Genomic DNA, 14901 nt, shown 5'->3' with positions numbered 1-14901 from the left:
GCCTTTATACAGCTGCGGCCGGCCGGTGACGTCAGCCACAATCACCGGCTGGCGGAAATAAAACGGGCTGCCGGCAAAGAGGAAGGGGGCAGATTGATACCGGCAGGAGGTGTCTCCCCGAAGCTTCTGCGGGAGCTAAAGGAGCTGGAAGCTGCTTCTCTCAACAGGGAAGGACGCTTCAGCACATGCTGCGAGCCAGAGACGGCTGGCTGCAGCGAAAGGAGCTGGGAGCCAGAGGCAGCTCCTCAAGACTGGGAACCCTGGGCAAAAGGGCAGAGGGGCGCAGGAAGACCCCGACACCAGTGGCCACAGCAGTGGGGCTCGAGAAGCCAGTACAATTCACAGCACCAGACCAGGTGGCACTGTTGAGGGCACCAGGGGAGCCAGAGGCGCACCAGGTGGGAGAAGGGAGGCAACAGCAGCATAAGGGGCTGTGAAACACAGCCCTTGGTGGCGTAGTGCCGACCCAGTGGGTGATGAGGGGACAGACGCCCACTGGAGGACCACAATGGGTCCAAAGAAACCAAAGGCTGGGCAACGAGAGATAAAAATCAGGGTGGCAGGCGAGATTGGGGAAGACCACACCGGAAGGAAATACCTACTGGATGGACCACCGGGGACGGTAAGGCGAACACCATCGAACATCCGGGCCAGAGCCTCAAGTGACCAGATATTTGAGGCCGGGAGGGCACAGGTAGGAATTTTCAAGAAAAATGCAACCGGGGCAAACACTGGAATACAAAATTTGGGCCCAGATAACTAGCTTCACAAAATTAGAAGTCATTTGAAGTATTAGGCAACTTTATTAATAGGTAGCTCTATTGCTACCCAAGCTAATATTAACACAGGTACTCTGTGATTAAATCATATTTTTGGTTTATAGAGAGAAGGAGAAGTCTGACTTATAGTTCCTTAGCATTAATTAAAAATGAAATATGGAATATTGAGCCCAAAGTTGACTCTAAGCATTTTGTAGCTCAGAAAAGAATAATGTAATAGCCTGAATGCTGTGAGTTTTTTTAACAGCTTTTTAAATTAAGCTGTTTTAATGCTAACTTCCCAATTTATTTCACTGCCACCTTTTTTAAATCATGTCAAACATACTTGCTTTTAGTGGCAGTGTGGAATGTCTAGCACCAGGTATTTCAGCAGTTTCAGTTGAGAGGTTTTTGTAAGGCCCTTCTGAGTCCCTAAATAGAATGGCTTAGTTGGACTGGAGAAGTGACTGCCAGCTGTTATGATTCATAGAATGTGTTGGAAACATGTGGGAAAACAAGGCAGCCCTTGCACAGATTGTGCCATGAAACTGATGCCATCTGTGAGGTTGCATCCCCTTTTTATGACTTTTTTTCTAGTTAGATCTGTCCTCAGATCTTTTACAAATTTTGAAATAAAGTTAGAAGCATGGGTAATGCGGATGAAAGAAAAAGAAGAGGAACATAATGAATCAGTGGGCGTGTCTACGTAAGATGCTACTGCACAGTAGTTCAGTGCTACCGTATAGTAGCATTGTCTGGCACTAACCGTGATGCAGTGCTACTGCGCAGTAGTAATTGTATACTTAATTGGATAAAAAAAAGTTCCTGGGAAGGTATCTCCTTGTTTCCTGTTGGTGATTGGTTTCTGGTTTGAAGCATTTGAAATACAATGCCCTTGATAATTTTAACCTACTTAGAGCAGCTGCAGACTACACTTTTCATATTAGTAATTCTGGACAGCTGCTCTAAGATAGGGACTTCTGGGATTTTAAACCAGAGTGAGGTATCGTGTGGCTGTTGGGGATGGCTTAGCTATGGGTTCTGCCTTCATGGATTATAAGGACTTCTTTGTCAGATATTTCCTTAACTTTCGTGTCCTGACACAGGGATTCATAGATTCATAGGTTGTAGAGTCAGAAGGGACCACAATGGATCATCGTGTCTGACCCCCTGCCCCTGGCAGGAAAGAGGACCGAGGTCAGATGACCCCAGCCAGGTGACTATCTAGCCTTCTCTTGAAGACCTCCAAGCTAGGTGATAGCACCACCTCTCTTGGGAGCCCATTCCAGATCCTGGCCACCCTTACTGTGAAAAATTTCTTCCTAATATCTAACCTAAATCCACTCAACTAGTTTACATCCGTTATTCCTAGTCACTCCCTGGGGCGCCTTAGTAAATAGCGCTTCCCCTATTCCCCGTTGACCTCCCCTAATAAATTTATAGGCGGCCACAAGATCTCCCCTCAGCCGTCTCTGTGAAGGCTGAAGAGATTCAGCTCTCTCAACCTCCCCCCACAGGGTCTAACACGAAGGCCACTAATCATGCGAGTGGCCCTCCTCTGGACCCTCTTGAGATTCCCCGAGTCCCTCTTGAAGTGTGGTGCCCAGAACTGGACACAGTACTCCAACTGCGGCCTGACCAGTGCCGCATAGAGGGGGAGCATCACCCCCTTTGTTCTATTAGTCATGCACCTGCTAATGCACGACAAGGTGCGATTGGTCTTGTTGATGGCCTCGTTACACTGCTGGCTCATGTTCATCTTGCAGTCAGTTATGACTCCAAGATCCCTCTCTGCCTCCGAGCTGCTGAGAAGGACACTCCCTAACCTATAGGTGTGCTGGGGGTTCCTCCTTCCCAGGTGGAGTACCTTACATTTATCTTTATTAAATTGCATCCTATTTCTCTCTGTCCATTGATCCAACCTGTCCAGGTCAGCGTGAATCTGCTCCTTGCCCTCTGGTGTACTAACTTTGACCCATAACTTGGTATCGTCAGCGAACTTGGAGAGGGTGCTCTCCACGCCCTCATCCAAATTGCTGATGAAGATATTGAATAATATCAGTCTAAGGACCGAACCTTGCGGGACCGCACTGCCACCTCCCTCCAGGCCGAGAAGGAACCATCCACCACCGCTCTCTGAGTGTGGTCCCTAAGCCAGTTCACCACCCAAGGCACGTACAATGCTTTGGAGGAAGGCGTGTATTAAAAACATGGGAAAACAGAGTTACACAAACTCCATGTTAGAAAACTTTATATCAGTATTTGGACTGAAGAGTCATGAGCCAGCATTTAGAGCAGGGGTGGGCAATTATTTGGATCCATGGGCCACATAGGCAGTTCTGGAGAGCTGCCTCAGGCCAGTCAGCACCCCTTCCTCCCCCACCCAAAACAGCCAAGAGCCTGCATACTCTGCATCTCCAACTCACCACCACCAACAATGCACAGGCCCAGCCCTGGCCTTTGCCTGCTCTGGATTCAACTCGGCTGGAGCAGACTAACCTGGTCCCTAAGTCCCACCTGAACAGATGCCATCTGGCCTGTGACATGTCCCGCTGCCCTCTAGGCATGCAGTGCGGCTGAGGTGGCTCTGCAGCTGGACTGCCTTTCTACGTAGCCCAAGCGCCGGTGGCTCCTTTCAACTGCTGCCACAGCTAGCTCCAGCCCTGTGGTTACTGGCAGGGACCTGCGCACACAACCCTGACCCCAGCCCCATCCCATGCCCACTGAGGACTTGCCCCAGCAGAGCAGACCAGCTCTGGACCAGCCAGAATCCATGCACACAGCCCCGACTGGCTCGCCCTGCACCTGCTCCAGACTCATTCGCCCATGCCCAGGTAGAAGCTGCTGCTCTGCTTGGGGGAAGAGCAGCCGCTTCCCCTTCGCTGCTGGGCTCTTCTTGCTGCAGCTGCCTAGAGCCCATCCCTGGGCTGCCTTACAGCTCCTCTGCACTGCTACTGCTGCCTTGCTGGGTAGCCCAGTGTTACTGTTTCATGAATTGTACTGGATTTCATGAATTTCATGGATTTCTGCTACTGTTGTGCCAAAGTGATTAGCAATATGACTCTCTCCTTTTTTAAGCACAGTATTATGAGTAATGATACAAATGTATGCACACTGCTTGCATATGATTTCAAGTAATTTTAAATTATGCAGAAAGCAGCAAGAGGGTTCTTTTCACAGCTGGAATAATTTTAGTGGTTTCTTCTTAGCATCTTGTTGATACTGTTTTCATCATCTAATACTGCTCAAAGAAAGGGGAGACAGGCAGCTTCAAGAGCTTCAAAGAACTTTGGATAGACATTGAACCTTCTAGGATAATTTTCTGTCTGGATGCTTACTGTGCATACCTTAGAAACTCTTGCATCCTTGTGGAGGACCAAAGACAAGTTCATGCCTCTTGTGTCAACTTGTAGACTTTTAAACTTTAAATTTTAAAAGAAAGGACATTTCTTGTATATTGTTTATATATTTTATTATAATTAAGTATGAATATTTTTTCACAACTTTTAAGGGCAGTATGAACAATAAGAGCTTTCTTATAATTGTTGTAATTTGTATTTATTGTGTAATATATTTTATATGTTATGCATTATATTAACAGGATCTGTATCCTATTGTGTTAAAAGGTGAACGTAGAGATAACTATGAAATATCCTGAAGAGCTCACTGTCGAAGCGTTTGTGCTATATAGATGACTTTAAATATAAAGCCATACCAGCTGCATTGTGGAGATGCATATACAAGTTTTGTTGGAACCTTCAAATCTGATTAAGCTTTAGCTAATGAAATAATAAGTTAATAATTGAAAATGTCCTGGTCTGCTAAATGGATATATTTCTTGGCTGCATTGTGTTTAAAGTAATGACTTTAATACAGTTATATAGTGTTTTATTGTGAACACCCTCTTCATTTTTATATACACAAATATTTACGCATATCGTATGTGTCTAACTATTTAGAAACACAGCTCTATAGATAAGACACAGCACAGTCAAGTCCTTTGTCCTGTCTGGTCTTTGTTTATTCCTGAAGGTAGGTTTGTACTGGTTATGGGTCACAAACTGACTCCGTTGGAAAAGCCTGCAAACTCTGTTAAGGAAAAACTTGGAGAAAACAACATGTAAAGCTTTAAGCAAAGCTTTCTCCTTCCATTCAGTTTTCTTTGGAAGAAAAAGTTTTGAAATTATGAATCAGGTGCTTGAAGTGATCCTAATTTGGTTTCATGGTTTAATTTGTCAGCAGGTCTCTCTCCTTGTTGGGTGTGAAAGCGTTTATTTTTTCATAGTCAAACACTCTGTTGTATGCACAAAACAGCTCTGATTAGCTGTATTGAGCTCTCTGAGTTTTTTTGATAGTAGCAAGTGATGGTGTGTATGAAGGGACTATAGCATCTGTAGTAATTGGTGGCAGCTATACAGCTCAATGCATATCACACACTGCACATCTAGGAGAGGAAAGTTGGGCAGGGACACTACATCAATCCCCATATTCAGTTATAAAGTACCGGGTGGTCTTTATGTCTATCAAGAACAAATAGTAATGCAAGTCTCCTCTGAGAGGCCCTCAGAAATGAAATCACATGGGCATTGCATTCAGTCACTTGAGAAAATGATGGGCTAGATTGTTACCATAGGCTTCAGATATGAGAATCCACAGAACCTGTGTATGTTGCTTTTGATGCTGAGATCATAAGGCAACTCTTCTGATGTCTTTAAGAGTTACATGTGTTGTAACAGCTCTTTGTTATAAAATAAACAGTCTTCTCTAGTTGGCTTTTTGTGAATATTTGTATTTGCCATTGCCAAAAAACGGGCTGTCCAATTAGATAAATATCATGTTTGGGGTGATAAACTTAAAATAATAGAAACAGAAGGTATTAAAACAACTTTGTCTCCTTTATTTACAGTACAAACCCTGGTGTCTCATGACTTATGGAATGATAGCCTGCTGGTTTCTATTAGGAATCAAGGGCTTGGCACTGATTTTGCTGCATATATTTATTTCATTTTCTGTGGCCCAGTTCCAAATGTCAATCCTGACGTGGCTGTGCTCACTTCTTTTGTTGTCGACTTTGCGCATACCAGCTTTGGAAGAAGCAAAGGTAATTAATTATATTAGTGTGATTAAAATATACTTATTTATCATGACTCTGGATAGTATTTTATTGCAAAAAGAGTATCAAAATCACTTTCAGGTTTGTTGAAGCAGAGATGTATTAAAAAAAAAGTGGTAAGATGCAATATCTCTTACTAAAACTTTTGATTGTAGCATCTTATTTTGAAGTTGTAATATCACCTTCTGGAGAGCTCGCTCCAGTGGATACTATATAGTACGCATTCTGAAATGCTGTTTAGCCCTGAATAGTAAATGATAACTAGTGTGATGAGCAAGGATCCTGGTTTTTTCTGTTTAAAAATCCAAAATTCTCTGATAAAAATTAAAAAAATTCCCTGATTATAGTTTCATAGTTTCATAGTTGGTAGGGTCAGAAGGGACCTGAGCAGATCATCAAGTCCGACCCCCTGCCATGGCAGGAAAAAGTACTGGGGTCAAACAACCCCAGCAAGGTGTTCATCTAACTTCCTCTTAAAGACCCCCAGGGTAGGAGCCAGCACCACTTCTCTTGGAAGTTGGTTCCAGATCCTAGCCAACCTGACTGTGAAGTAGCGCCTCCTGATGTCTAGTCTGAATCTACCCTCTGCCAGCTTGTGACCGTTATTTCTAGTCACTCCTGGTAGTGCTCGGGGGAACAGGGACTCCTCCAATGCCTGCTGGTCCCCTCTGACTAATTTGTAAATGGCCACTAGATCCCCCCTCAGCCTTCTCTTGTGGAGGCTGAACAGGTTCAGGTCTCCTCATAGGGCCTGCCCTGCTGCCCCCTGATCATGCGGGTGGCCCTCCTCTGGACCCTCTCCGTGGTGTCCACATCTGTCCTGAAGCGCAGTGCCCAGAACTGGCCGCAGTACTCCAACTGCGGCCTGACCAGTGTCGCATAGAGAGGGAGGATCACCTCCTTGGACCTGCTTGAGATGCATCTGTGGATACATGACAAGGTGTGGTTGGCCTTCCTGACCGCGTCCCCACAGTATCGGCCCACGTTCATTTTGGCATCAATAATGACTCCAAGATCCTTTTCTGCTTCTGCACTGAGATTAAAAACCTCAAAATTTGCATTTTTACGCAATAAAACTGAAATGCCACTATATATACAGTTATCAGTTGAATGCAATGTTTGATTGATCTATTTACAATTCTAAAGTGATTTGAAAGCCTACCAGTGTCTCAGTCATTATAATGAAACAAATTCCAAATACCTATAAATTTTGGCATTTGATTTTGGGTTTTTTATCATGAGAAAATCAGAGCCCCCCTGCCTCCTTTGCTCACCAGGAAGTGGGTCCAGCTGTGGCTGTCCCATTCCTCCCCCCACCCCCAGCCACTGCTTTGTGGTGCAGAGCAGCCATGATTATCTCTGTGCCCCTTGCTTTCAAGCCACAGCCACCCCAGCCCTGACGGTGCCTCTCGCTCCTGACCTGCTGCCTCCCTACCCCCAGGTCCTGCCCACCAGTGTGTGGGGAATGTGGGGGTGTGCAGGGCAATGGCAGTATGTTGGGCACAGGGGGTACCCTACCTTGGGCAGTGTGCTGGGGTGGGGGGCATGAAGGGGACATATACCCCCTTGGATTGGTACGCCCACAGTAGGGCACGGGGCTGCAGCATGGCTGGACTGGCACTGCAGCCCATTGGGTAGGACTCAGCATGGGAGGGCAGAGTGGGGCAGTGAGACTGATAGCCTGGGGGTTCTGGTTGCTGTTGCTGGCACTGCCACCAGAACCCCCAGACCAGCCGTGCCACCATGGAGTAACACCAAGCCGCCAGCAGCTCAAAGAGTAATGAACTGGGGGGGAGGGGTGCATCCTTCTGCCGCCAGCTGCTCATGTGCTGGGCTGCAGCTCTACCCTGCCGCTATTACTGCTTCCTTCAGGCTGCCCACACTGCCTCCACCCCACCTCCCCTCTGGAGTAGAGCTGCAGCGTGGTGCACAAGCGGCTGGTGGTGGGAGGAGGTGATGGCAATGCGGTTTGCGCCCCACCTCCAGTGTATTACTCCTTATGGTGCTGTCAGCATGGCATTAATCCATGGCAGCGTGGCTGGCAGGGAGTCCTGGCAGTGGCAGCAGCAGTGAGTCTTACTGCCCCGCTCCACCCTCCTGACCACGGCAGGTAGGGCAGACAGTGCTGGGCAGGGTGGACAGAAATTGTGGACTGCAGAGGCTGCAGCGGGGGCAGAGGCACCACTGGGGGACAAGGCAGCAGGGGGGACAAGTGTTGGGGAGTCAAGGGATGGTCAGGCCACTTGTCCCCCCACTGCCTGTCCCCTACCACTTACCTTCCTGCTGCTACTTTCCCCCTGTAAGAGTTGGGGTTGGGGTGGGGGGGGCAAATTTAAAAATTTCTAATTTTTCTATGTATGGAATCTAATTATTTGGGGGAAGGCCTCTTTACTTCAAAGTCATTTTTGATTAGGGAAATACACTAATTGCAAACCACTGGATTTAATCCCCTGCTGAAGGCAGGAATGTCCCAGTCAAAATCATTCCAGAAAAATGTTTGTCTAACTTGCCTTTAAAAATGTAGTGACAGGGATTCTACAGCCTCTTTCAGTAACCTGCTCCAGTGCTGAGTTGGAAAGTTCTTACTAATATCTAACCGAAATCTCCCATGTTTCAGTGTAGGCCCATTACATCCCCGTTGGATACAGAGAACAAATGATTGCTACTTTTTCATTATATTTATTTGAAGGCTGTTGTCAAGCATGCCCCCCTTCAGTCTTGAGACTTCTCTAGACTAAAACTTCCTAGTTTTTCTAACCTTTTCTCACGTCAGTGTTTTCTAGACCTCAGATAATTTTTGTTGCTCTTCTCTAGACTCTTTCCAGTTTGTCTGTGTCTTTGTTTTAAGTTTGGTGCCCGGACTGGACACAGTACTTTAGGCGAGGCCTCACCAGAGTTGAATGGAATAGAAGAATCACTTCCCATGTCTTGAATGCTATGCTCTTGCTAATACATTTTAGTAAGCTGTTATCTTTTCTTTTGCCACTATATTACACTGTTGACTCATTTAGTTTACAGTTCACTATATCCTTCCTCTTCCTTGTCTTCCTCCTCCTCCTGTCCTTACCTCCTTGGTCATTTTCTGTATTACTGCAGCCCAACCATTCATTGCCCATTTTGTATATGTACACATTATTGTTCTGTCCTAAGTGTAGTATTTTGCACTTACTCATATTGAATTTTATTCAATTTATTTTGGATCAGTTTTGCAATATATCAATGTGATCTGCAAAATTAAGACATGTACACTTAATTCTGTTCCCCAAGTCATTATTGAAGATATTGAATAGTACTGGACCCATCACAGTCTCCTGGGGAATCCCAATTTATACTTCTTCCAAATTAGATGTTGAACCATTGACGACCAGTTCTTTGTGCACAGTTAACAGTTAGCAACTAGTTAGTAGTTTCATTCAGACCCTACTTCCTTAGATTAATGGACAAGATATTAGATTAAAATGAAATGAATATATTATAGCAAGTAAATTGGAAAGGATTTCCTAGGTTACTGTATACTTGTACAAGATGAAGTGAGCAGGCAATGTCTGAATTTACCCATGACCTGATATATGTCTAGACACCTACAGATCTGATAGTTTATTTTCATCTGTCACAGAGAGACCCATTTGTGATTTTTTTTATTTGCATGTTCAAATGAGAAATGACTTGTTAAATATCAACAAGATTATCAAGATTTTTTGAAAATCTTGCCACTGTTTGAAAGTATAAAAAGTTGACTTGCAGAACTAAATAAGAATTAAATATGTGGCACAAGAAGAAAAGCAGTAGGAACAAAGGGAACAAAATGTAGGGAACAAAGGAACCCCCCCTCTATGTCACCTTCATTGACCTGATTAAGGCCCTCGACTTTGTCAACAGAAAAAGCCACTTCAAAGTATTGGAAAAGATTGGCTGTCCACTGGATCTCCTCAGCATAATCTGCTCTTTCCATGATGGAATAAAGAGAACATTAAGCTATGATGGATCAGTGTCTGAGGTTTTTGAGATTTGAAGCAGAGTCAAGCAGGGTTGTAGCCTTGCTCTAAGCCTGTTTTGAACCTGGAGCTGATGTTAGCTGATGATACAGAAAGCAACCTTCAACGCCTCACCAGTCACTTCACTCATGCCTGCCAAGAGTTTGGTCTTGCAGTCAGCATCAAGAAGGCTAGTATTATGGACCAGAACATTGATTCACCACCAGCAATCACAATAAGTGAAAATGTATTGGATGTTGTAAGTAATTTTACATGCTTCGGCTCCACTGTTATCAACATCTTGTTACTTGAGGCTGGACTGAATACCTACATTGGCAAAGTATCAGGTATCATAAGCATGGTGAGTAAACAGATTTGGAACTGCAACAAACTGACTGTTAAGACCAAGGTCAAAGTATGTCATGCATGCATCATCAACACTTGTATGCCAGCGAATCTTGGACCACATACTCTACTCAAGTAAAACACCTTTACAGTTTTCACTTACATTGCCTTTGCTTCATTCTAGGAATTTCCTGGTGAGACAAATTTGACTACGCTGAGGTCTTAGAATGTGCCAGCATTCCAGGCATCCATTCGCTTCTTGACTTCAGTCAGCATCGACTTCAATGGCTTGGTTATATGGGGAGAATGGACAGTGGCTATATACCCAAGGATCTCCACGGACCATTGGCTATTTACCCAAGGATCTCTTGCATGGCAGGGGTTTGGACTTGATGATCTGCTCAGGTCCCTTCTGACCCTACCAACTATGAAACTATGAGAACTCATGACAAGAAGACCAGGTGGGCATCCTGCTCTCCATTTCAAAGATGTTTGCAAGAGAGATATGAAGGCAATGAACCTTGAGCCAAATGATTGGGAGAAGATTGCTGCTGAGGAATTAGACCCTTAGAAACAGTTTATTAAGCATGGAATGAAAGTTTTTGAGGAAAGAAGAAACCAACATTCAGAAGAAAGAAGAAACCAACATTCAGAAGAAAGAAGAAACTTCAAGAAGAACCCCGCACTACATGCACGGCTTGGTTATGAATGTTGCATGTAATAAGTGTGGAAGGGACTGTCACTCAAGAAACACAGGTGTTTAGTGAGCTGATGCCTCACTGCACAAATCTATTGTCTTGCAGGACAGACAGATGCCTATTTACATGAAGGAAAACAGGAAAAAATTTGGGCTTTCTTTTTCTCATCTAAACTACTGTATTTTGTTCCTTTTCTGGTAATTATTTGTTCCTATTCTGGGCATACGTAAAAGTTATTTTCTAAACTCTTACAGCAGGCCTTATTAATGGCATGCAGAATTATATTACTGCACTGGAAGAGTAGGACATCTCCAAAGGTCAAAAGCTGGTACAATGAGATGGCACAGCTGGAATTTATGGAGAGAATCATGTTTATCAGGCTTAACTGCTGTGAAAAGCTTACTTGAATTTGGAAAGAGTAGTCGGATTATTTTGGTAATTAAAAAATGATTCCTTGTGTACTTTTCTTCTTCTATCCCTCCTCCTTCCTGTTTCCATTTCTCTTTTTCTTTTCCCTTATCTTACTTATTGTAACAGACATGTACATAGTTCATATATAGTTGATATCTAAATACACACGCACATTTGATTTGTGTATTACATTTAAAAATTAATAAAAAAGAAGAAATATTTTCAAAATTATTTTCTCAGATATGTGTTTTTTGCTAGGTACATTGTATGAGATGTTATTGTCCTTCATTATTTTAGTCTCTATTGGAAATGATGTAGTTAGTGGTTTAGGAACAAAAATGTGCTCTTTTATCAATAAGCTATGGACTTTTAAATAAAGGGACATTTGACTTTTTTTTCCACAAATTTACAGCAATATTCAGCATGTCGTGCCATGTATTCTATAGCAAAACAACCTAATGGAGGTGCAATATTCATAAATGAATTTCCCGTATTAGTTTTTGTTTTCTTCAACAGTCATCTGTTTCCTTTGTCCATTGCCCCAGAAATTGGCAGCATCCCCTGTTTACAGATGCAGTCTTGGACATACCCTACTGGTTTCTTTTGTATGTAAAGGTTAATCTTTCTTGGCATAAACCTGTACTTCAGTCTCTTGAAAACAAAGCAAGGAATTGTTACAGTATTCACAAGTTAAATCAAACTGGTTTCAGGCTTGCTTTCCTAATGAGATACAATATTTTGTGATACTAGGTTGACTTTTAAATATGTAAGTAAAAAAGAATAGCTGTGTAGTTGAACAGGTCATGTCAAAAAGCATCAGGGGCTGCACACCTAAGACTAGGGTACACCCCAGTCCAGGCTTTCTTATTAAGCCATATCCATTGGCACAGGGAATTTATTAGAATTCTGGAGTCCTAGCACCATCTGAGATTGCTTCCAGAGCAAGATTTCACTTGACTCTCTGTGTACTATATTATCTATCCTTGTCTGAAATGTAAAAGCTAAGGCCTTGCTTCAGGAAAGCTCATTTATATGTGCTTAAAACCCTTTCTATTCTGAAAAACAATAAGTACTTCACCATGGGTGTTGGCACAGGTTACCTTAAAACCTGCATAAAGGCACCTAAAACAAGAGCAGTCATTAGTTAATGGCTTTAAACCACTCTAAGTACTCTTTAAATGTTTTAAAGATAAGCCGCTCAAAAGGAGGTTTATCTTTTAAATGTTTTACCCATGCCATTCCAGAGTATTGTTTGAATTGTCGGGGAAGGTAACATGCTTTACTTTAATTCCTCCAGCATCCCAGCCTCCTAGACACTGTAGTTCTTCCTACCCTTCATAACTTTAGTGGTTGTGTCCCCTGCCACCCCCGCTGCTGAGAACAGCTGCTTTGAGCTTACTTTGCAGAGAGACCATGGGGCTGAGAGAGCCTGCTTCCCCTAGCTGCATGCTTTTCCCAGGGCTCTATGCTCTCACTGAGCCCCTGTTGCTCTGTGCTGAGAGCTGGGTGGCCCTGCTCTCAGTGCGGAGTAGCTGTGTCAGTTTAAGCTGGAGCACGGAGCCCCAGGGAGGCTGCTTCTCCGGAGCTCTGTGCTCTTGCTGATCCCCAGCTACTCCATGCTGAGAGTGGCTTAACAGCTGCGGAAGCTGGGGAAAGCATGATTTGCCTGGCCCCTGTGGCTCACCACCTGGGCCAGGACTGCTTTCTCTTCCCAGCCAGCCTCCACCCCAACCCAATCTCAGTTCACTGAGACACATGTAGGATTTTAGCCCTTTCATTTTTTAATTTTTTTTCCTACTTTCTCTTTTCCCCCCCTCTTTACCCCTCACTTCAAACAGTTTTTCAAGATTTCTCCCCTCCCTCCCACCCTCTGCTCTAGCTGGGATCCTGCTGGACGTGGAAGGAGGGAAGACCCCATGTTGCTTTCTCAGCCTCCAAGCTATATGTCATCCCCCTGCTCTCCCACCACTAATGAGGAATAGCATTCTATCTCCCGTTCACATCCCTGTCCATCAGCTGTGTAGTGTCAAGTCACAGCCATACAGGTCTGAAATGACATGAAGCCTTCACCAGTGACTGCTTTAAAAAGACCCTAACTTTATGGCATCACAACATTCACAGATTTCTGGTCTTATACAGGTAACCTGTGCCAAGGCTCCATCATGTGCTTAACTTTAAGAATGTGCTTGAGATTTCAGAATGTTCTTAAAGTTTATCACATTCTGATTTGCTGTCCTGAATTGGGGTCTTAATGCATTCTAGTGTAAATCATAAGTTGTTTTATATTGTTTCTGCATATTTATAGGGCATTTGATCAGCAAGGTCTAAATTTTGGGTCAGATTCATATTCTGTCTTAGGCATCTTATGTATTTTAAATGAATGTATTTTTGTCTCTTTTGTATCCCACCAGGAAAGCTGCTGAGCACCTGCTCTCCATTTTAAAACATTTTTCGACCTGAGACTGCTTTTACCCCATCTCTTTCTGTCCTGACCTGCTGTCAAGAATAAAACCTTAAAATTAAAGGGGCGAATGGTTTCCTACTACATAGTTGAAGATATGATTCATTTGCCCCTCTCCTCTCTATGTGCTAAGGGCCATTACTGAAATTCTTCCTGCCCATTCCATTGCTTAATTTTCCTATTTTGCTCCTAGTTGGATCCCTTGTGTCATTTTAGAAATTCTGGTCAGATTGGTGTTTGTGCTCTTGAAATACTTTAAAAATTGGTTTATCCCTTTCTTGGTTCTCATGAGCTATTCTACTTCATCCTTTCTTTACTCCTTTCTGAATTTCCTCAAAATTGTCAGCACCTGTCAGGTTTTTCGTGTATTCATCTAGAGGAAGACTATGGTGTATTAGCTGTCTACCTAGTCCCCTGAATCTATATTCAGGATCCTACAGGTTTTCAAAGATTTGAATGTGTATATCTCCTCTCTTGTTGTTCATGCTTGGATTTGAGATGTAGCTTAAAATCCAACCCAGGTATTTTATTCCTTTTTTAACGTGATCTTATATTACCACATTTATTAGCAATTCATGGGAAATAATGGGCATTAGTCCCATTCATGTTGACTATTATTGCATGAATAAAGCCCTTGCATCAAGATGAGATTATTCACCTTAATATATAAACCTTATCTTGATGGAGCATAATATAAAATAAATACTTCACTAATTCTCCAGTAAACACATCTTTGCTTCATGAGAGATGTAATCATACCAATTCAAAATCTTGATTTTTGGTCCCAGAGTTTCTTAGTCAAGCTTGGACGTGTCTAATTCATGCCTGAGGGTTTTTGAATTGGATAATGAAAACTGTTGCTCTAACAGTTTGGTTTATGTCAGAGAAGAATTGCTAACCAGCCTTTAATTGACTGGTATAGACACAGTTTTGCTATCTCTGTCCTCTGGTTCCTGTCACTGAGTTGTATGGATTTTAAAGAAACCTTTCTTCAAATGTGAGCAAATTTCTTTGATCTGGTTATACCCTTCAGAACAGACACACTTTTAAATATGTTAGTACAATTGTCAAACTCATTTCTATTTGGTTCTTCCATAATATGTAGCAGGATAATATTCTATTAAATTCTATTAAATTCTAT

General features: G+C 43.3%; 1 protein-coding gene across 8 annotated transcripts in view; it reads left to right on the top strand.

The window, feature by feature from the left end:
* The window catches only part of HHAT (hedgehog acyltransferase), a 384776-nt gene that overhangs the window by 34531 nt on the left and 335344 nt on the right, over nt 1-14901 (top strand). For 6 of the 8 annotated variants that reach the window (XR_009457281.1, XR_009457276.1, XR_002089055.2 and 3 more), the window contains exon 5: nt 5665-5859. The exons of the other annotated variants lie outside the window; for them this stretch is intronic. Coding sequence is in view for 3 of the 6 variants with exons in the window: in XM_059718178.1 (XP_059574161.1) it covers nt 5665-5859 (195 nt within the window). In the remaining 3 variants the exon portion in view is untranslated. The remainder of the gene's footprint in view (nt 1-5664; nt 5860-14901) is intronic. 8 annotated transcript variants of the gene reach the window in all.

The sequence above is a fragment of the Alligator mississippiensis genome, chromosome 1 (assembly GCF_030867095.1).
Source record: "Alligator mississippiensis isolate rAllMis1 chromosome 1, rAllMis1, whole genome shotgun sequence".
NCBI lineage: Eukaryota > Metazoa > Chordata > Crocodylia > Alligatoridae > Alligator > Alligator mississippiensis.
This window is presented reverse-complemented; position numbering and strand designations above follow the sequence as displayed.